The sequence below is a fragment of the Macrotis lagotis genome, chromosome 1, assembly GCF_037893015.1.
Source record: "Macrotis lagotis isolate mMagLag1 chromosome 1, bilby.v1.9.chrom.fasta, whole genome shotgun sequence".
NCBI classification, from domain to species: Eukaryota; Metazoa; Chordata; class Mammalia; order Peramelemorphia; family Peramelidae; genus Macrotis; species Macrotis lagotis.
In genome coordinates this window covers 238,590,647-238,614,666 of record NC_133658.1, presented here as the reverse complement: position 1 = coordinate 238,614,666, position 24,020 = coordinate 238,590,647, and the positions used below count along the sequence as shown (strand labels likewise).

The 24,020-nt window shown below is 36.6% G+C and overlaps 1 protein-coding gene across 4 annotated transcripts in view; it reads left to right on the top strand.

The window, feature by feature from the left end:
• The window catches only part of BABAM2 (BRISC and BRCA1 A complex member 2), a 546,733-nt gene extending 526,726 nt beyond the window's left edge, over positions 1–20,007 (top strand). For all 4 annotated transcript variants that reach the window (XM_074209807.1, XM_074209805.1, XM_074209806.1 and 1 more), the window contains one exon: positions 19,578–20,007. In XM_074209807.1, coding sequence (XP_074065908.1) covers positions 19,578–19,641 — 64 coding nt within the window. In that variant the 3' untranslated portion in view covers positions 19,642–20,007. The remainder of the gene's footprint in view (positions 1–19,577) is intronic.
• Positions 20,008–24,020: the final 4,013 nt, after the last annotated feature.

Sequence of the window (24,020 nt, the reverse complement as noted above, 5' to 3'; positions counted from 1 at the left end):
CATCACTGGAACTGTACTTTCAGCCACTGTCATCCTATCACTAAATCTCTTGTGCTCTTTCCTTGAGCCTGCACTCCCCAGTGGCTCTCAGAAGTTTCCAAAACATAAATCTGAGCCAAAAGACCCTGGATATATTTAAGGGGAAGCAGAATACTATAGTTCTGAGGTGGATCCCATAGACACTACAAGATTCCATACTGCCCAAGGCCAGAATACAGTGAGTTTCCTCTCACTGAAGGTCTTCAGGAAGAGATCATTCTTCAAGGATATTAGAGAAGCATTTCTTCTTCAAATAGGAGTTTAGGATTTCTCCTAACTTAGAGGTTCTATAATTCATTGAAATGCCTAGTTCGTTTCTGAGTCCATAAACCTTGACCAAATTTAACTTTCCTCCCTCAAGGATGTCCTGGATTTCCAGGGATAACATAGACCAAAATTCAACCCCTGCATCAATGATTGTAGGCCAAATAATGGGAGCCACTTTAGGAAACCAGCATAAAATGACCATTATAGTCATACAAACCACTGGTCTTTTACCATTTCTTCTCTCACACACCCCCCAAAAAAAGCAGGTTTTTAAAACATGAATGGAGTCTTCATTCAATGAATCCCGAAAAGAAAAATTCTTCCTGGAAATCAACTACTCACTTAGAGGTTATTTCTGGTGTTTATATCATATTGAGAGCCCCAAAAGATTTCATTAATTAAGTAGTTTACTCCAGGGAGCATTTTATTTCATCAGAGAATCCAGTTATTAAAAGCATATAAACATAAAAAGTTCTGTCATTAAAACCCTGCCAAGTAAAGATACTCCTAACTCAAACTCTTCAGATGAGAATTGATGTTTAATCTCACTCCTTTAATTTGATTGATATTGCTACTACCACAGCAAAGCAACACAAATATGACTGATAATTCTTCTTTTCAAATTTAAACACCAATAAATTCTTATCAGTAAAAACCAGTGGAAGTACATACTTGCATCTGACAGGTATTCTTGGTAATTCCATGAGTTTTTGCAGTTGTGTGAAAGAGGTAGGAACAGGAGACTATGTTTGCTTCTCTGAGATACAGTCCAAAAAATTACCCTAGTAGCCCATGGATTTGCTTCCTTAGAATAGTAAGTTACCTGAAGAACTGCAAGTAGGGATGGGAGAACTAGGATTGAGAAGGAAATAAAAACCACAATCAAAGAATACCTAAATAGTGACATCAGAGAGGCAACCTGACCTTGCATTTTGGAAAACAGAGAGACCTTGGAATTCTAGCCTCCAGGCCAACAACCTACAAATTCTTATTGAATACCTATTGTGGAAAAGGCCAGTTATGCAAGGATAAGGACAGACTGTATTACCCAGTCTTCAAAAAAAGAGAGGAAATTAGATAAAAGCATGAGAGTTTATAAGGGGAGAGAGACATATTCCTATGGAATGCCAATAGTATCAACAACACCAAGCAACATATTTAGACTCACTGTTGTTTCACCAAAAAAAATCTGGAACAGGGGGCGGCTTAAGGGGTGGCAGAGCGGAAAAAGCACCAGCCCTGGAGTCAGGAGTACCTGGGTTCAAATCTGGTCTCAGACACTTAATAATTATCTAGCTGTGTGGCCTTGGGGCAAGCCACTTACCCCGTTTGCCTTACAAAAAAACCTAAAAAAAAAATCTGGAACAAAGGGTGAGAAATTAAAGAAAGGGGGTGGCTAGGTGGCGCAGTGGATAGAGCACGGGCCTTGGAGTCAGGAGTACCTGGATTCAAATGTGACCTCAGACATTTAATAATTACCTAGATGTGAGGCCTTGGGCAAGCCACTTAACCCCACTGCCTTGAAAAATCTGAAAGAAAGAAAGAAAGAAAGAAAGAAAGAAAGAAAGAAAGAAAGAAAGAAAGAAAGAAAGAAAGAAAGAAAGAGAAAGAAAGAAAGAAATTAGAGAGGTAGATTTTAGTTAAATAAACACAATATGGATCAACTTGCTAATAATCAGACTCTTCAAAAATAGAATGAAATGTGATACTAAATAATGACCTCTCTGTTAGGAGTATTTATGAGGAGACTATTTGGCCACCTTATCAGGGATGTTTTAAAAAAAAGTGTGGGAATTCAACTAGATGATCTCTAAGGTCCCCCTAATGTTTTAAAATGAAATTAAAATTAAAAATAAATGAATGAGGCACCTCCTATGTCCCAATTGTATTGAGCTGTACTGAACATTTTGAAATACTTTCTCATTTGATCCCCACAGCAACCTTGCAAGAAAGGTATTGTTATTATTTTCATTTTACAAATCTCAGGAAACAAACAAACAAGAGATTGGCCAGAGTCAGACAGGTAGAAAGTATCTGAGGCCAGATTTGAATGTATGCCTTCCTGACTCAAGGTCCTAGCTGCCCCTAAAGATTGAAGATTTCCAAATTTTATGATATGATTGATAAATGAGTGGTAGATGTTTCGATGTTGTTTGACTGGGACAATGATGAAAAGGCCAAACTCCTCAACCTCTGTTTCTCATTTTATTTTCCAAGGAGAATTAAGGAATAGAAACCCAAGTTAAGTGAGATGGTAAGAAAGCACCCAGTACCTCTAAATGAGTTCAAAACATAGGTTCTCAATAAACTAACTGAAAAATTGAAAGATATAATTATTGAAATGTTGATGACTTTTTAAACATTTGTGTGTATATGTGTGGGGGTGTGAGTGTGTGTATTTATATATCTATTTATGTATGTATATTTGTTCAGGGCTACTACTAGTCATTTGAATTGAAGATGACCACACCAACCAACCAAATGATTGGAGGCATGATTTGTACAAATAAGTTTATTATAGTGAGAGGTATACTGTACAAAGTGTTCTTCTCACTTACCTTTACTAGTATCCATTACAGTTCTGATGTTTAGGAAACAGGACTATTAGAGATGGTCTGGCTACCACGAGAGTCTCTGGGTCTTAAACGCTTTTGATTCTTCCCATATCAGTAAGGCAAGTTGCAGCACATCTACAATGCTGGGCAAGCACTAGCTTGTGCTATGTGATAATAATATTCTACAACCTGGTACATCCTTACCTGTAAGATATTTGTTATATTTTGAGTTCCAAGCTATTTCCGTCTCTCCCAACCCCACACCAGAGAAGGCCAACATTTGACACAAATGTGTGAAACCATACAATACATACTTCCATATATCAGTTCTCTCTGTCATGGTAGATAGCATCTACCTCCATAGATCTTTTGGAGTTGATTTGAATATTCAAATAACTCAGCACAGTCTAGTCATTCACAGTTATTCTTCAAATAATATAGCTATTATTGTGTACAACATTCTCTTGATTCTCATTTCTATAAAAACTTTAAAATTTATCATAATCAAAATTATGTTTTATATCTCACAATGTTCTGTATCTCTTATATATTCATAGATTCTTCTATCCCTAAATCTGAAAGTTAATATATTCCATGTTTTTCTGATGTATTTATATCTCCTTTTATGTCTAGTTCTTGTATCCATTTTGACCTAATCCTGTTAAATGGTGTAAGATATTGGCTTATACCTAGTTTCTCCCTAACTAAAGTTTATCCAACAGATTTCACCAAATAGTGCATTCTTATCCCAAAGGCTTAAATCTTTACCATTTATCAAAAACAAGATTGCTATAATCATTTACTACTGTGTATTGTATGTTTACTCTATACCAGTCAATCTATGTTTTTTGTTGGAAGGGTTTTTTTATTTTTTTATTTTTTAAAGTTTTTTGCAAGGCATTGGGGTGAAAAGTGATTTGCCCAGGGTCAAACAGCTAAGTAAGTATTAAGTGTCTGAGCCAGATGTGAATTCAGGTCCTCCTGACTCCAGGACCAGCACTCTATTCACTGCACCACCTAGTTGCCCCAAGTCATCATAATCGATCATTTATAATGCAGTTTGAGATAGGACACTTTTACACCTCCTTCTACTTGTTTTTTTTTTCATTAATTCCTTGGATGTTCTTAACTTTTTATTCTTCCAAATGAATCTTACTTTTTTCCTAGCTCAACAAAAAAAGTTACATAATTTAATTGAGATAGCACTGAATAAGTAGATTAATTTGTTATTGTTTTCTGTTATTTTTATTATACTAATATAGCATAATTAGTATTTATCCAGTTATTTAAATCTGATTTCATTTGTATTTTAAAATTATGTTCATATGGTTCCTGGGTAAGTGTACTCCCAGGTATTTTATATTGTCTATGATTATTTTAAATGAAATATATCTTTTTGTAGGGCTGCTTTGATGCTATACAGAAATTTTGATAATTTATATGAGTTTATTTTATATCCTGCTTTGCTAAAAATTATTGTTTCAGCTAACTTTTTAGTTGAATTTCTGGGATTTTCCAAGTACTACATCATATAGTATGCAAAAAAAAGCCATAATTTTATTACTTCATTGCCCATTCTGATTCCTTCATTTCTTTTTCTTTACATATTGCTATTACTACCATTTCTAGTTCAATATTGAATAATATTGGTGATAATGGGCATCCTTTTTTCATCCCTTAAATGAAAGACTTCTAGTTTATCCTCATTATAGATAATAATTTGCTGATGGTTTCAGGTAAATCCATACTTGTGCTTTCAAATATCCTTAATAGAAATGAATGCTGTTATGTCAAAAAAAAAAAACTTTTTCTGCAATTATTGATTCATTATGGGCTTTTTGTTATATCTGTTATGCTAAATTTTTCATATATTGAACCAGCCCTAAACCATTTGGTCAGCATATATAATATTTGTGATATATTGTTGTAGTCCCCTAGCTAGTATTTTATTTAGGCTTTTTGGATCAATATTCATTAGGAAAATTGGATTACAACTTTCTTGCTCTAATTTTTCCTCTTCGTGGTTGGTATCAGCACCATATTTGTTTCACAAAAGGAGTTTGGTAGAACTTTCTCTGTTTATTTTTCCAAATGATTTATTTAATATTTGAATTAGTTGATCTTTAAATGTTTAGTAGAATTCAATTGTAATTCTCTCTGGTCTTAATATTTGGGGGATTTTCTCCCCCCTTAGGAAGCTCATTTATAATATTCAATTTCTTTTTCTAAAATGGGTTTATTTAAATATCCTATTTCCTCTTTTGTTAATTATGGGGAGTTCATATTTTTCTAAATATTCTTTTAGTTCACTTATTCATTACTACATAATTAGACAAAACAAGCCCTAATAATTGCTTTAATTGAAGCTTCATCAGTTATATAGTCACCCTTTTCACTTTTGAAACTAGTGATTTGGTTTTCATCTCTCTCTTTTTTAAATCACATTAATCAATGTTTTATTATTTTATTTTTTAAAAAAACAACTCCTAATTTTATTTATTAATTTGATGTTTTTCTTATATTCAATTTTATTAATCTCACTGTTAATTTTCAGGTTTTCCAATTTGGTGTTTAACTGGGGGTTTTTAATTTGTCCTTTTTCTAGCTTTTTAAATTATCTGTCCAATTTATTGCTCTGTTCTTTTTTTATTTTATCAATGTAAGCATTTAGAGAATATCCAGTGATAATCTGCATTTAACTCTGGCTAGATCTTTACCATGGAAGATCAGATCTTTCCTAGTGTCCTTCCAAGTTGTCTTAGACTAACAAGAACTTTATCCCAACATAACCTAATATATGGTCAATTTTTGTAAAGATGCCATGTAACACTGACAAAAAGGTATAGTACTTTCTATTCCCATTCATTTCTCTCCAGATTCCTATCATATCTAGCTTATCTAAGATTCTATGCTTCTCTTTGACTTTTCCAATTTACTTTTTTGATAAAAAATTTATCTGGTTCTGAAAGGGAAGGTTAAAATCCTCTAGAGTTCTAGTTTTGCTATTTAGTTCCAACTTAATTCATTTGTCTTTTTATTTAAAAATCTGGATACTAGAGAATTTGGTGCATATGTTTAGTATGAGATTACTTCATTATCTAGTATTGCCTTTTAACATAATGTTATTTCACTGCTTTTCTCTTAACTTTGAGGTCATTATTCCTGCTTTTTTTGTTTTTATATCAGCTGAAGCATAATAAATTCTATTCAATCCTTTATTTTCATGCATTGTGTTTCTCTTATTTTTAAATGTGTTTCTTGTAAACTACATATTGTCAGGTTCTGATTTTTTATCCAGTGGGATCCATTTCCTTTTCATGGATGAGTTTGTCCCATTCACTGTTATAATTACTAGTTATTTATTTCCCTACCACCACCATTATATTTTTCCTTCTCTCTATCCTTTTCTCTCTTCCTCACAACTCTAATTTACATTTGACTTCCCTTTTCCACATACCCTTATCTTATCACCTTGTCCTTTTCTCCCTAAGTTAAGACTTTTATACCCCACTGTCTTTGTGTGTGTGTGTGTGTGTGTGTGTGTGTGTGTGTGTAGTTTCCTCTTTAACCCAGTTCTGATGAGAATAAAATTACCACACTACCTGCCCTTCTACCCTTTGCTGCTGCCTCCTACACATAGCTGTCCCTGGGCCTTGCTATTTGTTTGAATTCACTTTGAGACTTTTTTTTAAGTTACATAGAAGGATATTTGGGAGAGCAAGGTAATTTCCTGCCTTATTAAACACTTGAAAGATCTTGAAGAAGGGGAGAGGAGTTGTAAGATTGGAGAAGAGTAAATGTCCTGGTCTTAATTTAAAAAAAAAAAAGGTAGAATCTATAAAAGGTAAACCAATGAACTTGAATCTGATTTTTCAAATAATTCTAGAGCACATTTTTATTAAAGGGATAGTTTGGATATTACAAAGAAAAGAGGGAATCATTAAAAGTCATCATGGCTCTGTTAAGAACAAGACTTGATTAACTAATCTTTTTTTGACATTTTAACATTTTATTTGTATTGCAATTATATACAATAGTAATATGTACCCTTCATTTTTTGCAAGGTTCTGAATTCTACAATTTTTCCCCCACGCTCCCTTCCCTCCTCCCCCCACAGAAGGCTGTCTGATAGTCTCTACATTGTTTCCATGCCATATATTGATGTAAATTGAATGTGTTACAAGAGTAAAAATAAGAATAAATATAAATCCCCCCCCCAAGAAGATGAGAAACCGAGAGAGAGAGAGAGAGAGAGAGAGAGATGTACTTCAGGCTGTATTCAGATTTCAGTGACTGACTCTAGGGTGAGTTGCTTTCTTTTTCTTAAGTACACCAGAGAAGTTGCTTCAATATTTTTCCCACAGTTGCTATTACTAGCTGTACCTCCACTCAATTTCTGCCCACTCTCATTTATTCTATTCTCTCTCTCCTTTCATCCTAGCCCTGTCCAAAAGTGTGTTGAATCTGAGTACCCTCTCCCTCAGTCTTCTTCTTTTCTATCACCTATTCCCCCCTTCCCTCCCCCCATTCCCCCTCATCCCATCCCTTTGCTCCCATCCTTCTCCAGGGCAAGATAGATTTCCTCACCCTATTAAGTGTGTATGTCATTTCCTCCCTGAGCCATTTCCGATGAGAATGAAGGCTCATTCATTCCCCCTTGCCTTCCCCACCTCCACTCCATTGAAAAAGCTTTTTCTTGACTCTATGTGAAATCTCTCAGCTTCTTCTTCATCTCCTTTTCTTTCCTCCCAGTACTTTCCCCCATCACCCATTGACTCCATCTTTTTACTATATTATACCATTATATTCCGCTCTTTCCTGTGCCCTGTCTATATATACTCTTATAAATGAGAAAGTTCATATGAGTTATCAATGTCTTCTTCCCATGCAGGAATACAAACAGTTCAACATCATCAAGTTCCTCATAGTTAGTCCCTCTCTTCCATTCCCTCTATGTTTCACCAGAGTCCCATACTTAGAGATCAAACTTTCTGTTCAGCTCTCGTCGTCTCAATAGGAAAGTTTGAAAGTCCCCTGTTTCATTGAGAGTCCATATTTTCCCCTGAAAGAGGATGTTCAGTTTTGCTGGGTAATTGATTCTCAGTTCTAAGCCAAGATTTTTTGCCTTCTGGAATATCATTTCAATCCCCATGAGTCCTTTAATGTAGATGCTGCCAGATCCTGTGTAATCCTGACTATGGAGCCTCAGTAGTTGAATTATTTGTTTCCAGGAGCTTTTAGAATTTTCTCTTTGATTTAGGAATTTGACTATAATATTCCTGGAAGTTTTCTTTTGGGATCTCTTTCAGGGGGTGACCAGTGAATTCTCTCGGTTTCTATTTTACCCTCAGCTTCTAGGATCTCAGGACAATTTTGCTCTATTATTTCTTTAAAAAAAATGAAGTCTAGGCTCTTCTCCTGATTGTGACTTTCAGATAGTCCAATAATTTTTAAATTATTTCTTCTGGATCTGTTTTCAAGGTTGGTTGTTTTTCCAATGAGATATTTTCTTCTAATTTTTTACTTTTTTTTGGAAGAGTTTTATTTCTTCCTGATTTCTTGCAACGTCATCAGCTTCCTTTAGTTCCGTTATGCATTTGAAGGAGTTATTTTCTTCATAGAGCTTTTTTAATCTCCTTTTCCAGCTGTCCAATTCTGCTTTTTAAGGCATTCTTCTCCTCATTTGCCTTTTTTTGTTTTGCTTTTTCCATTAGGCCTAAACTGGTTTTTAACATATTATTTTCTTTCAGTATTTTTTTGCATATGTTTCACCAAGCTTTTGATTTGGTTTTCATGATTTATCTGCATCGCTTTCATTTCTCCTCCTAATTTTTCCTCCACCTCCCTTAATTGCTTTTCAAAGTCTTTTGAGCTCATCCATAGCCTGGGCCCATTTTCTATTTCTCTTGGAGGTTTTGGAAATGGAAGCTTCAATTTTGTCATCATCTGACTATGTGTTTTGATCTTCCATGGAACTAAGGTAATTCTCTATAGTCAGATTCTTCTTTTTCTATTATTTACTCATTTCCTCAACCCAAGACTAATTTACAGCACTTCCAAGGCTTTGGGGGTTTGGGGGGGGCACCCCACTGGGACCTTTATTCTTCCAGGGTCTTATGCTCTTTAACCTGTGCTTTGATATGTAGATGGCCTCATACTTCCCTCTGCCCTGGGGCTATAAGGAGGGATCCAGCTTGATTGTTTAGTATGGAAGCCCAAACTGCCATATCTGAGTGTAGGCAAACAGCAGAGTCCTACCCCAGGAAGAGTAGAAAAATCTCTACAGACTCCCCTTACCGCCTCTGGGGGTGCAGGCTGCTTTCTCCTGATTCTCACAGTAGATTCTGCAGCCAGTGCTCCTCACTCCACACTCATTCTGGTGGAGCAGAGTTCACTCACCACCCCTTCAAGCTGTTACAGGTGATCACTGGGCTGGGCTGGGCTGTGTTGGGCTGCACTGCACTGTGGCTATGGCTTTTTTTCCAACCCTTCATCTTGGTGAAACACACCTTTCCAGCAGAACTTCTAAGTTATCTTGGACTGGGAAAATGTATCACTCAGTCTTTCTGTGGACTGTGGGTTTTGCCTCTGTAAATTTTGACTAGAGCCCTCATTTGTTTGTTTTTTGGGAGGTTAGGGGGTAGAAGTTCCTGGGAAATGCTGCCTTCACGCAGCCATCTTGGCTCTGCCCCCTTGATTGACTAATCTTAATTCCTTTTTTGACACAGTAAATAGACTGGTGGAGTAGGGGAAGCTGTGAACATTAGTTTTCAGTAAAACATTTGACAAAATCTCTGTGGACAAGATAGATATGGGCTAGAAGACAGTATATAGTCAGGTAGATTTGTAACTGTTTGACTGGAGACAAAAATAATCCTTAATAGTTCAATGTTAACTTGGAGGGAGATTATCAATCTTGTAATCTAACTTGGTCCTGTCCTGTTCAACATGTTTTTTTTAATTAGTTTCTTGGATGAAGACAAAAGAGACATACTTCTCATATTTGCCAGTGATGCAAAAGTAATACCCTAACGTGTTGAATAAGAAACAAGATCCAAAATAATTTTGACAGGCTAGAAAAGGAGTGGACAAATTACAGCCAGTGGGCCAAACCCCAGCCTTTTCCAGTTTTTTGTTTTACCTGTGAACTAAGAATAATTTTATAATTTTTAAATAAGTAAATTTTTATTTAAAACATAGAAAGCATTATAGTATTTGCCAAGCTCTGGACTAGAACAATGGGCTGAGTCTAATAAGATGGAATTTAATAGAAAAAATTATAAAGCTTTAATTTTAGATTTTTAATATAAATATAAAGTAGGAGGTGAGGTAGATTATGGAAAGACAACCCATGGAAAAGATTTGGAGATTTTGATGACTACAAGCCTAAGAGCAATCAACAGAATTGTGTGACAACCAGAAAAGATATTACTTTCCTGGGGTGCATTAAAAAGTATATAGTCCAGGAAAAGGAAAGTAATTGAACTGTAATCCTTTGCCCTGGTCAGAACACATCTGGAATACTGTGGCTTAGTTCCTCATTTTTGGATAGTTGTACATAAATTGGTACTAATCCAGATCAGAGTGACTTGGATGATGAGAGTACAAGATAAGTGCATAAAAGAATATGTTGAAAGAGCTAGGTATTTTTAGCCAAAAGATAATTTCTGAGGTAGGAAGGACACATGATGAGGAGCAGGACAGTGGTGATGATGGTAGTGGTGGAGATGAAGACAATGAAGATGATGATGATGATGATGATGATGATGATGATGATTACAGCTAATACTGACATGTACCAAGCACTGAATTAAGCACCTTATAAATATCTCATTTGATCTTCACAACAACCTTGGAAAGTTGATGCTATTATTATCCTCATTTATAGATGAGGAAAATAGTAATAGCTTGGAAATGTCTAAGGCTGTATTTGAATTTAGAGTTTCCCAATACCAGGCCTGGTACTCTATCCACCATGCTACCTAATTGTGATTTGGACATCTGAAGTACTGCCCCGTATACAAGAAATTAGACTTGTTCTGCTTGACCCCAGAACACACTTGGTATAGGTTTAAGGTAAGGAATATACTTCCTAGTCAGTTGTTATACAAAAGTAGAACAGACTTTCTTAAAAACTAATGATTTCCTCCTAATGTTGGAGGTTGTAGAGAAGAGTCATGTTTTTAGAATAAATATTTCAGAGATCTTTTCTAATTCTTGGATTTTGTGATCCTATAATAGTTCAGTTAAAGCAATAAATCACTTTGGTCTGGCATAGGAAGGAAAGTTTCCCAGAGGAGACTTGGGTGTCCACTGGCTTTGAAGGGTAGATAAGCAGTTCCATTTCAGAGGCAGCTGTTGCAAGCGTGGCCTGAAGCTAGTTGATTTACTTAAGTATAGATGTTAACACCTACTTGCCTTATAGTGCTGCAAAGAAGAATTAATTACTATTTGTGAAGCATTTTGAGATGCATGGATGAAAGGCCTTCTATAAATGCAGATTATTATTCTTATTATTGTTGTTATTTTTTATTAAAAGAACTAGATGTCTGCCGTTGCAGTAATGCCTTAGGTTACACTGAGTAGACCTAAGTGCCAACATCAGACACATGTTGTAATCTCTAAGCAAAAGACTGTAAGGGCCCAGCCAGAGTGGGAGCTAAATTGCCTGGGAGTGGAAAGAGGCCCCATAAACTATGGGAACCTGAGTGACTTATTTCATGACCATCTCAACTATAGTTGCTAGGGTATTCAGTTGCTATGTAGAGTTTGGGAAAACACAAGAGAGCTTGAGTTCTCAAGCATCTAGTATCCTCATTCTCATTTCTTGGGGGCAAGGACTAAAGTTAATTATTGTATGTCTACTGAGAAACAAATTTTAGCTCTGTAAAAGACAACAGATTGGTAGGACCTTTTTCTGTTACCCATAATCAGAAGCAACGTGGAATGTAAAACACCAGTTCAGCTTCTTCCTTTGAGTAGCCAACCCAATTCTAGTGAGCTTAAGTTGTTTGGGGTTTCTGCTTAACCTTCTGAACATTATCAATTTATTATGCAGCAGGCCAATTGTATAACAAATAGGGACCAGACCTCTTCTGCTTGATACTGGACTCTAAATATGAGGGAAATAATTTTTTTATATATTTAAAAGAAAACAATTAAAAGGACAGAAACAATGCAAGATTAGATAATCTGATTGGATCTTTTCAAGTTGGGAGAGGAGAACAAACATACAATTCCTTGAAATCAGAAAAAAGAAGTCCCACTAGGCCAAATGTCTGTAGTCAATCAAGGGAACAGGGAAACAGTAACTGATTTATCAGTTTGGGACCAGTTTTCAGATAAGATAAATAAACTGCTTGAGATGCATGATTGTGAGAAAACTCCCTGCTTCAAGCTTTGGCTCTGACTGGGTCTCTGGTCAGCAATCCTAGATCATTGATTAAGATCCTAAGCAACAGGTAGAGGGAGTGCAACCTTCCAGCCACATTGTGCTAATGAAGTTAAATTTTGCAACTAATTTGCAGCTCCCAAGCTCACGTGACAAGGAGCTTTCATTGTGAACACAATTTATCCTAAATACTATGAACTTTTCAAATGAGAAAATATGAAAAACATTTCACAAGCTTTAAAGTACTTTATAGATGCCAGCTCTCTTTCACTTACCTCAGGTGAGAGGTTGCTGAAGCCCTTGACAATGTATATAGAGAGAAGGGATCTCAGCTCAATCCAGGTTCTAGATGGACTTGAGCAAATGGTTTCACTTCTCTGCACCTTAATTTATTCATCTGTAAAATGAGAGGATTGGACTAGATGGTCTCTAAGTTCAGTCTATATTCCTGTGGTTCTTCTAGTTAGAACTATATCTGTTTTACTATTCATTAGCAGGAAGCCCCTGTGAAAAGCATTCCTTTATGTACTCAGTCAGCAACCATTAATTAAGTACTTAGTATGTACAAAGCACTGTCCTAGGCATTGTAGGAGAGACCAAGGTAATTAGGATAATATATGCAACACTACCTATTCTGCTAGAATATGGACTCCTGGAGAATAAAGATTGTTTCATTCTTTCTTTGTCCTTGTATCCCCAGTGCCAACAAATGCTTGTTGATTGATAATTGATCTATGCAGAAGTTCTGAGAAGATAAGGGTTTCTTAACAAACATACTAAAGTAATTTGCCATTTCTTCTCGTTTATTTTGCAGATGAAGAAATTGAGACAGTTTTTGCCCAGGGTCACACAGCTAGTATATGTCTGAGGCCATATTTAAACTCATAAAGATGATACTTCCTGATTCCAGACCTGGCATGCTATCCATTGCACCAAACCAGGACAAAAACTCATTTACTCCAAGACCTTACCATTGTCCAGACATAGTATGATTCTGGCAGGGATGTTGTTGTACCTACCAAATAGGGTTACTTCCTAATGATAGTGCCAGATTTTTTTACTTTCCTAGTCACTTCAGGATCAGATAGTAAAATTCACAGAAGCACCATGAAGACTTGAGGAAAAGGTCAGTTTAGCAACAGTAATAATTTTATGGTTACAAAACACTGATAAGACTGAAATTTCATTTGATATTAATAACAACTCCATGCACACACATTATTACAGAAGAAGAAACTAAAGTCCAGGAAGGTTAAGTGATTCATACATAGCTAATATAGAAGACCTAGAACTCAAATCCAGGTCTCCTTATTATTTGTTCATTGCTTTTTCCCCTACACCACACTATCTAACCAATTTCATTGTTTTGTTCACTTCATGGTCTTTGGGCCATAAAGAAAATAATTCAGAATAATTCAGTCATTATGCTGGAGCTATAGGACAATGAGGAGAAGAGGAGACCACGAGAAGTGATTTGCTGGGTTCCTCTTGCACTATTTACAGAACTGCTTTGATTTTCAAACCACAGTCGGTTTTCAGATGGCTGATTAAAAACATGTGCCAAAAACTGGAGAAAACAAAACCAAAAAAAATTAAGACCCAGATGTTTTGAAATGTGGCCACATTTGCACAATGCCCTCCATCTGCAGGTAGCTTAGTTTAACAGTATCCTTGCTCAATGGCACCTCAACTGAGACCACTCTTCTCATTTGACATTCCTTCATGACCTCAGTATGGCACCACTAGCCAGACCTTATTCCTATCCCCAAAAAAGTATTTTAGCAAAAGATAACTCCAAGACCCCTCCCATGAGACATTGTACAGCAATCTGCCTTCAGTCAAGATGTTTCAAGTTGTCCTGGTAAAGGGAATAAAGACACAAAACCCTTTGAATAGGATCTTCCTTATGTAGTATCTCCTCTCTATTTCTAAATCTACACCAGTTAAAGCTCTAATATCTCAGTTTCTTCATCTGTAAAATAATATATATAGATATATATAGCTATATATACATATATATTACTTCTTCAGGTTGTTATGAGGAAATGTTTCCTAAATAAGTGTTAAGTTTTTCTTATTGAACTTAGAAACATGGGATATATTAGAACAATGAGTTGTCCAATTTAGCTATTGTATTCGATATTTAAAATGAAATAATATGGGTAAGTCTGAAAAAGTAAATTGAAGGGTCTAGATATTGTAGGCTAAGGCGTTCTTATTAATTTTATTAAATACATGATTTCTTCCACCTATGCTGAGGAATTCCCATTTCACTGACCTTGGTTTCTTCCCCAAGTGCTTCTAGAAGGCAAAACTGGCCTCAGCTGGAGGTCAGTCCCCCTCTCTGTCTTAGGCCTAGTGGAATATTACATACACAGGCAATCTCCCCTAGCTCCCTCTGATCCTCATTCCCTGACTGAGTACTATTGCAGGTCAGAGCACCTTTTGCCTTTTGGTTTTCTATAAGTCTGAGGGAAAGCAGGGTGGGGCTCAGAAGACAGTGGGGCAGAGAAGATAGAAAGTCAGGTAATTGAGTCCTGTTGCAAACTGTGAGCATTTTAGGGATTAGTGAACTATGAGTATAATAGTGGTGATAATAATGATGATGATGACAGTGGTGAAGATGGTGATGATGGTGATGATGATGTTTCCAAAGTGCTTTATAAATATCTCATTTGTTCCTCACAATAACTCCAAAGTAGTTGCTATTATTACCCCTATTTTACAAATGAGGAAACTGAAGCAGACAGTGATTAAATGATTTGCCCAGAGTTACAGAGCTATTAAGTATCTGAGGCCATATATGACTTCAGGCCTTCCTATTTTCAGATCCAGTGCTTTTTCCACTATGCCATCTAGCTGCTTATTCATCAAATTTTTATCTTATTAGCATTTTTGTGGTTTAGACCACAGATTTAGCTAAAATTGCTTTGTGTTTCATGCATTATTACTGTTTTTGAGAGATTGAAAGGATTGGGTAAAGTGTCGATTCTTCTACCTCTTTGGTCATGTGACCCAGAAGTCCAGATCATGGTTCTTAAGAAATTAAGGATAGTCCCATGTCTCTAGTTGCCAAATACCCATAGTTTACCCTCAAATCCTACTAGGATAATATGGAGCACTTCACAGTAAAAGGTGAGCAATGCATTTGTACTTAGGGCACCAGGATGTTACATTAACGACTCAAGTCTTAGCCCTCTAGACTAAATAAGATTCAAGGTCAACACCTTTAAAGAAAAAACTAGCCTAATCTATATACATTAGGACCTGAGAATCTTATAGTTCCTACCGTGTCTTCCCAAAACCCACACATACACAATTTTTTAAAAATTACCTTTTCCATTCTAATTTTCTATCCAAGTAAAAACAAAAGACAAACAAAACCCCAATACAAACATGCATAGAGAAATAAAACAAATATCTGCATTGGTCATGTCGATACATACACACATGCATACATATACACATACAATTAAATGCATACTGAGTCTAAAGATCTGAACAATTTCTTAAATGATTTCTTAAAATACGATGTCTAGGCTCCTTAATTTGGTCATGACTTTCATGATCAAAATTCAGATAATTATTAAAATTTTGCTTTTATCTATAAACCATGCTTGATAGCCATTTATCATTTTTATCAGCAACCAGTAACATTAGCCAAGCATGCATGTGTACATGGTGCTAATAAAGCTAATTAAACAAACCAGGCCACTGAGAGCTTAGATTCTAAATAGAAGCTTGTTCCATGAGTTTCTGTCAGCTGAATCCTCAGTGAATACCTCTGTAATGTTCCTATTCCTCCAAATTCCTTGGACTCTTGACAGGTGAATTTTCATCTTGCTTTCCTAGGATCAAAGCCTTCATTTCATTTCCTGCACATCTTTAGGACACGTTGCCACGTAAACATATATATGCATACATATGTCCATTTCTCTGGGCCTCAGTTTCTTCAGCTATAAAATAAAGTGCTTGGTTGAGATATGAGTCGTTGCAAAACAACTTTTTCCCCTTAAAACAGTAGTTCAGCTTCTTTGTCTCAATGACATCCAGTAGAATGTAATTATAAAGGGTTTCATTTTTTCAGGATTGATAGGGATACACTATTCTCTTTTGTAAATTTCTTAGATAGTTGAAGTTTACTACCTTTTAAATTCCACAACCTTTTAAAATCAAAACATATTTAAGGAATATTAATTTATTGCAACTTCCCTGCCTCCCTAAGCAGAGCATATATCAATTCTTCAAAGATATGGAATTTTGTCTGGGTGAGCACTCCTTCCCACATGGATTGTAGCCCTTATGTCTTTCAGTTGATGATCTCTGAAAACCATTGTGGCTAAAAATTTCATCCTTCTGCACATAGCAGTTGTTGCTCTCTTCAAACATAATTGTGCAAATCCTTGGATAGTGATATACCATGTATCACCTGGTCCATGTAAGAAGTCTTTCTGACTTGAGATGACAACAGAACTGATTCTCCACTAGCATAACTTTCAACAACCCTGGCATTTCCATGCTATTACAAGATATTGGAGTAGAAGTTTATTAGTAGTCAAATAACTATAATGCTAATAGCTAATAGCTAGCATTTAGAGGGGGCCCACTTTGTGCAAATCACTACTAAGTGCTTTACTAAGTGATTTACAATCATCTCATTTGATCCCCACCACAACCCTGGGAAGAAGGTGCTATTAATATCATTCCCCATTTTACAAATTAAGGAAACTGAGGCAAACAGGTTAATGATTTTCCCAGAGCCACATAGCTAGTAAGTATCTGAATTTATATTTGAACTCAGGTCTTCCTGACTGCAGGCCCAGCACTCTAACCCCTGTACTACCCATCTGCCCCATTCTCCATTCTGTCAACATTTTCACTCAAGTGGAACTTTGGCATCTTCACTTTTCAGATCAAATGTCCATACATGACTTATTGAGACAAGATCACATTATAGAAGTCTGTGGAGAGTGCTTCAAAATATTCACATAGTTAAGAGAAAAAGATTATATACTGTCCTAGTGAAGGCTTACTTCATGGAGAAGATAACCTGACTTGAACCTGAAAGACAAGTACAATTCAGAGAAGCTTAGGTAGGGGTTAAGAGTGGCATTCCAAGGGAAAAAATGCCATAAGCACAGAGGCACAAGACAGTTTTGGCAAATGGCCAAACACTCATTTTTGGCTGAAAGATATAGTAAGTCCTGGGGAATTATTGGAAACAAGATCGAGGGGACAAAATCAAAGAGTGGAATGCCCTAAATTTCAGCCTGAGGAATTTAGGCTTTATTTGCTAAGTAATTATTGGGTAGGGTAGTCATTAAAGTTTCTGAGCAAGAAAGTGTCTTGATCAGAGCTGTGATTTAGAAAGATTAATTTATTGCATTTTACAGGATGAAATCAGAGGTAAGAAAAAACTAGAGACAAGGAGACTAGTTACAATAATATTCTAGTTTTTAGGCAAGAAATAAAGGATCTGAATTAGGTTGGCAGATATGAGAATAGAAAGGAATGCCACGTATGAGATGCTGCAGAAGAAGAACCTGCAGGACTTGGACACTGCCCTGATGAGAGGGTGAGGCAGAGCAACAAGTCAACAATTCATATTTTTGTGATCCTTTCAGATTTGCAAAGTTTCCCTCACATCACAAAATTCCTGTTAAGTCGTGCAAGTATTAACAGAATCAAAAGTAACCCTGAGATTTCAAGCCAAAGTAAGCAGTGGAGTAATTGTCCTTTAAGCAGAAATAAAGGAATCAGGAGGAGGAAGCAATTTGGAGGATGAGATGCATTGTATTTTGACCAAATGGAATTATAAGTATCTCTGGCATTTCTGAGTAGAGAGATATTCACAAGGCAGTTGTGCTCAGGGATTGGGAATCATCTGCATAGGGATAACAGCTGAAGCTTAGAAGTAGATGAGAAAATCTAGATTCAGGATAAAAACATGGTCTAAAACATAACCACAAGAGCACTCAACTTAGGAGGTTTAAGAGAACAATCCATAATCACAGGACAATTCAGAATTAAACAGGAAACCAAGGAAGGAATGAGTTTCAAGGAGAAAAATTGTCCAACAACATCAAAGAGGACTGAGAGAAAGCCATGGGATTTCAATTTCAGAGTTCATTGTTGACAATGGATAGAACAAAAAGCCAAGTTTTCTCAATGAAGGTACCATGTTTTAATTTAGCCTTATTTTTAAAGGACTTTTGATATGTGTGTTTCATATGATTTGCTGAAATTATATTATCACATTTGTTCCAGTCATTTCTAAAATAAGATTAAAGAAGCCCTGAATGAGAACCTGTGGGAATCTACCCTTTAAAAAGTTCATATATTTGAATGGACAGATTTAGGGGGGGGTACATTTTTTGAACTTTTTTTTCTTGCTTCCTGTTACTTAGTTGTATTTTCTTTTAGATGAAGTTCATCAAATCATAGAATAGAATTGGAAAGGTTATTAGGGAGCATCTAATCCAACACCCTCCTATTATAGTTGGAAATTGAGACTCAGAGAAATTAAGTAGTTTGTGTAAGTTCCTACAATAATCAGTCAGGCTGAGACTTGAGCCTGGATCTTTTGATTTTAATCTAGTGTTCTTTCTACTATACTTCCTTGATAAATGGTATCTAGAGAAGTGAAATTTTGTTATATTATTATTATCCTATTCTTAAGACTAGGAAACTGTGAAGAGAAAATGTTATGATCTGTCCAAGTCTTACCTCTGGTCTTTAACTAGAAAAGTTTGTATGCCTAGCCCATTTTCTTTCCAGTCAATTAGATTTCTTATGTATTCAAGTACCAATTTGAGATTTTAGGCTAATTGTGAATCATTTTCCAGCCCTTTGTTCTCCTAATATTGGAAAATGAAAAATTCCTTTCTATGAATACTTCATGTAAATAAAACATCTGTATGATCACCTGAATTTTTCACATTTTGCTTATATGTTTGACTGTCTGACAGACCACAGAAGGCAGGCTACAGCCTTGTACTCAGACCCTTTGGGTTCTCTCTGGCTCGGAGACACCCTGCAAAAACCCTTTTGAATACAGAATGTACAGACTGTCTACAAAGACATCCTAACAGGGAACTATGGATATGCATGGTTCTTTTAACTGGCCCAGAGAATGAACTGAGTGTTTAATTATGCCTCAGTTGAATAAATAAAGATTTATGCCAGCAAAGAAAGAAAACAATTTTAAAATGCACATGTGACAACTAACAACTGTTCTGAGTTAGGTCTGAAAGCTCAGAATTGCTGGGTCTTCATGCTGGTTTGTGCTAACCACGATTTCTTTTCTCTCTCCCTTTTCCCATCAGGGCTTATTTCAAAACTTTTGTCCCTCAGTTCCAGGAGGCTGCCTTTGCCAATGGAAAGCTCTAGGAAACACCAATCTGCAGAGGACACCAGCCAGATTTCTCTGTCCACATGCATGTCAGCACATAAGACAACTTCCTGGAAGCCACTTGGAACATCTTCATGGGAGCATTTTGCTTTATCAGCAACTTGGATCACCACAGACAACAATAACTCTGTGGAGAAATCAAGATTGAGTTCTAACCTGAACGTTTCACTCCTTTTGTTTGCTCTTAGTTTCTTTCTCTATATTTTTTTTCTCAGTCATAAGAACTTAAATCACAATATTAAAATGCAGTATTTTTCCAGGGCAGGTAATACATCACAAGTTGAGATATTCTTCTTCAGAATCATTTGTCCCTGAGATCTCAATAAAATTAAATTTTTCTTTCATATCTGTATTTTGAATGTTTTTTTTTTAAATCAAGTGAAAAAACAAAACAACCTTTCTAGTTTAGAGTTAATTTTCTCTTAGAATCAGAAAATGGATAGTCGTGGTGGCACATACCTGTCAATACTGCTACTATAGGGAGAGGCTGAGCTCAGGAGTTCTGAGCTACAGTAGGGTTAATGCTGATTGAATGTTCACACTAGATCTGGCCACCAATGAGGTGAGCCCCTGGGAGGGAGGGGAATAGCAGCATCATGTCAGAAACAGAGCAAGTCAGAGTTTCTGTGCCCTTCAGCTGTGAGATTCATCTATGACTGGTCACTGCCCTTCTAGTCTGAGTAAAGAAGAAAGGAAAGGGGAAAGAAGAGAAAAGAAGAGAAAGGAAGAGCAGAGGAGAGGAGAAAAAGGAAAGTCAGCTCTGTGTCCTATACTGACTACCTGGGAAGACAACTGAGGACACCAGAAAATCTACCTTGTCAGACTTGGATGAAGTTAGAGATTCCCAACTTATAATTACAATCCCTCCTTCCTTGGGCTGTTAAGAGACTTAAGCAATATTCATTAAGTGCCCAGAGATCTGTGAGTAAAAGATAAAGGTCAAGGGTAGTAGCTTAATAAGATTAATTTAGGCTCTAACTCAGACCAAGTGGGCTTTATGTTGTTTTTTTTTTATCTTAGTAATGGTTGATAAGGAGACTTCAAGCAAGATCCATTTTTCCTAGAGCCAAAAGTTGGATGAGACCTTAGAACCTGCACTGAACACAGTGTCTGATATATAATAAGTGCTTAATGGTTGATTGATAATCTAGTTAATAATCTAGTCCAACCCTTTCATTTTACAGATGGGGAAACTGAGCCCAAGAGAGATAATATAAGCTATTTGTAGGGCACTTACAGAACAGGACCTGGCACAAAGTAGGTGTTTATTCAATGCCTCTTCTCTTCTCCTTGCCCAAGGTGACAGAGAAGAGTTAAAATCTAGATCTTCTGACTCCCAGTCCCACTGTTTCTACCCTTTCTTTGGGGGGGGGGGCTTTTTATCCATTGTAGAGTTGAAACTTCATCTAGACTTATTTCATAGGATCATAGATTTAGAGTTTGAAAGATACTTAGAAGTCATCAAATCAGGGGCGGCTAGGTGACGCAGTGGATAGAGCACCAGCCCTGGAGTCAGGAGTACCTGAGTGCAAATTTGACCTCAGACACTTAATAATTATATATCCATGTGGCCTTGGGTAAGCCACTTAACCCCATTGCCTTGCAAAAATCTAAAAAAAAAGTCATCAAATCCACACTCTCATTTTACAGATGAGGAAATAGAACAGAGAAGTTAAATTCTAACTCAAGTCTTTCTGACTCCCAAGTCCAATGCCTTACCCACTATACTATATTATACTATACTACACTGCCTTCCAGAAGTCAGTAGCCCCCTCCCTAAGGGGTATGGGATATTCACACCTCTAGTGTCCACCTGGCACTCACCTTTAACCTGAAACTCCAAGAAACTATAGCATACCCAACAACCTTGCCCAGGTATAGTCATCTTAGCAGACAGGCTAAGCCAGGTTTTAGGGTAACTGATGTGCCTCAAACTTGTCACTATTTGGGGGGTGTCTATCCCAAGCATGTGAAGACATCCCTCAGCAAAATGGGTAGATGAGAACAATTTGTTTCAACAACAATGAAGGCAACTAAAGAAGACACTGAGGAGTGCTTAGAGCTTGGTCAGATATCAAAGACTCCCAAGGACATCTATTGCATCCTGGGCCATCGTCAACCATCTTGACCACTGGATTTGAATGACTCTGGAAGAGATAGGCTGTTGACTTTATGCAACTCTGCCTCAATTAAATCCAATTCACATAGGAGTCAAGACATTACCTCATGATGTCATTGGTCTTCAAAAATGAAGGATGAACAGCAGCTGTTCCCACCATGAAGCATGAACCCACAACCCTCAGATCATGCTCTTGTCAAGAACCCTGGCATTTCATGTCCTCAGAGACAAAAAGTGATTAGATTCACACCACTGTTTGAATGCCAGTTGTGTTCAGTTAAGGATGGCTATATATTGAAGTCCCAATATACCATTGTAACTCTTCATATGTCACTAATTTTCCAGTGACAAAGGAGAGAATGATCTAAGAATGGGGACTCCAGCAAATAGCAAAGCATCTTCTGGATTATTCTTATCCATGTCCTCCCAAAAAAATCTTCCTTGACAATTGTTCTGCCATGAGGAAATTATTCTGGGTCTTTTGGCATTATGTGAACACAAATGCCCAAGTTCGGGCAATTTAACCCAAATAATATTTAATAAGTTCCTATTTTGTGGTGGGTTCTAGAGATTATTGTTCAGGGGGGGTTAAATCTGGATTTGTAATTTCATTAGTATTTGGAGCCCCTGAGGTGACATTCAACCCCTCTACTAATTCAAATCAATCTCTGTTGTGCAACTTAGACCCTATGAAAATTACCTGGATAATTGATAAATCACAGAATCACAGAGCCAGTTTATGTCAAAGGCAGGACTTGAACCTAGTGCTGTGACTCTGAATCTAGTTTCCTATTCCCAAGAAACTGAGGATAAAAATAGAAAATCTCTGCCTTCAAATACCTTACATTCACAGATGAGTAAGTAAATACAAAATAATTTGTCAATTTGACAGGAAAACGCTGTTAAAAAAAGGGGGGGGGGCGTGACCAGAAAATGGGTCCTAAATTAATCCTTGAGGGAAGTTAAGAATTCTAAGAGAAGGCAGGATTGCATTACAGGAATGGAGAACAGCCTGTACAACCCAAGTTTTCCTGACTCCAACTCCGGGCAGAGAGGCATGAAATGGAATGTCTAACTCAGAGAATAACAAGGAGGTCAGTTTGGCAGGAACATAGATGTGTGAAGGAGGACAAACAAAATGAGTTGTACATGAAGTGCAGCCATGGCCATCTTGCTACAGGACTTATTCCAGTTATATTCCAAATAGATTACATCTTTTCTGCAGCTTCTAGCATATGATTTAACATTAATAATATCCTACATAGAGTCTAGATGATGCAGTGGATAGAATGCTGGGTCTGGAGGTAGGAAGACCTGAGCTCAAATCCAGCCTCAGACACCAGCTGTGTGTCCCTGGGCAAGTCATGTAACCCTGTTTGCCTCAGTTTTCTCATCTGTAATATGAGCAGGAGAAGGAAATGATAAACCACTCCAGTATCTTTGCCAAGAAAGTCCCGAATGGGGTCAGGAAGAGTCAAACATAACTGAAATGACTGAACACCATTATATAACCCACCACATAGGATCATAGATTTAGAACTAGAACAGACCTTCGAGAGTATTGAATCTAATGCCTTCGTTTTACAGATGACAAAACCAGAACCCAGAGAGATGGAGTGATAAGTCACTTAGCTAGTTAGTCTAAAGCAGGATTCATTCTTAGGTTTTTCTGCCTCCAAGTCAAGCATTCTGCATTTTACCCATTAAACCTCCTGGCTAACATATGTTTGGGTTACTTACAATTTTGGTTCTCTGGAGATTTCGGTGTTACTTAAGACAAATGGGTTTTTGAATGGTAATCTTGGGATCACTCAAAGTCCCCTCAATAGTATCCAGACCTCTTCCTCTCCTATTCAGTTCTGGGCTCAGCTTATTTATCTGTATTGTCTGTTTAAGGAACTGATAGATCAAATTATTAGGATTTTCATCCAACTGGGTATCTAAAAAATTAGCATTCTTCTTTGATTTGATTTTTCTTGTGTGGATTGTTAGAACAAACTCTTTTGGGAAGTTGTATATCAAATTAAAGAAGGTACATCCTAGATCTTGATATAATCAAGATATGATCACTGTATAATCAATTTGTCTTTGTGCAAACAGGAATACCTAAAGGACCTCACTATTAGGAATCTATCTTTATCTTAGATTCTGCATTAGATATTCTCCATAAACATGTTTTATGCTTCAATTAATGTTGAGAAACCAGAACCATTGAGCAAAGTCAATCTGTTTTATTTA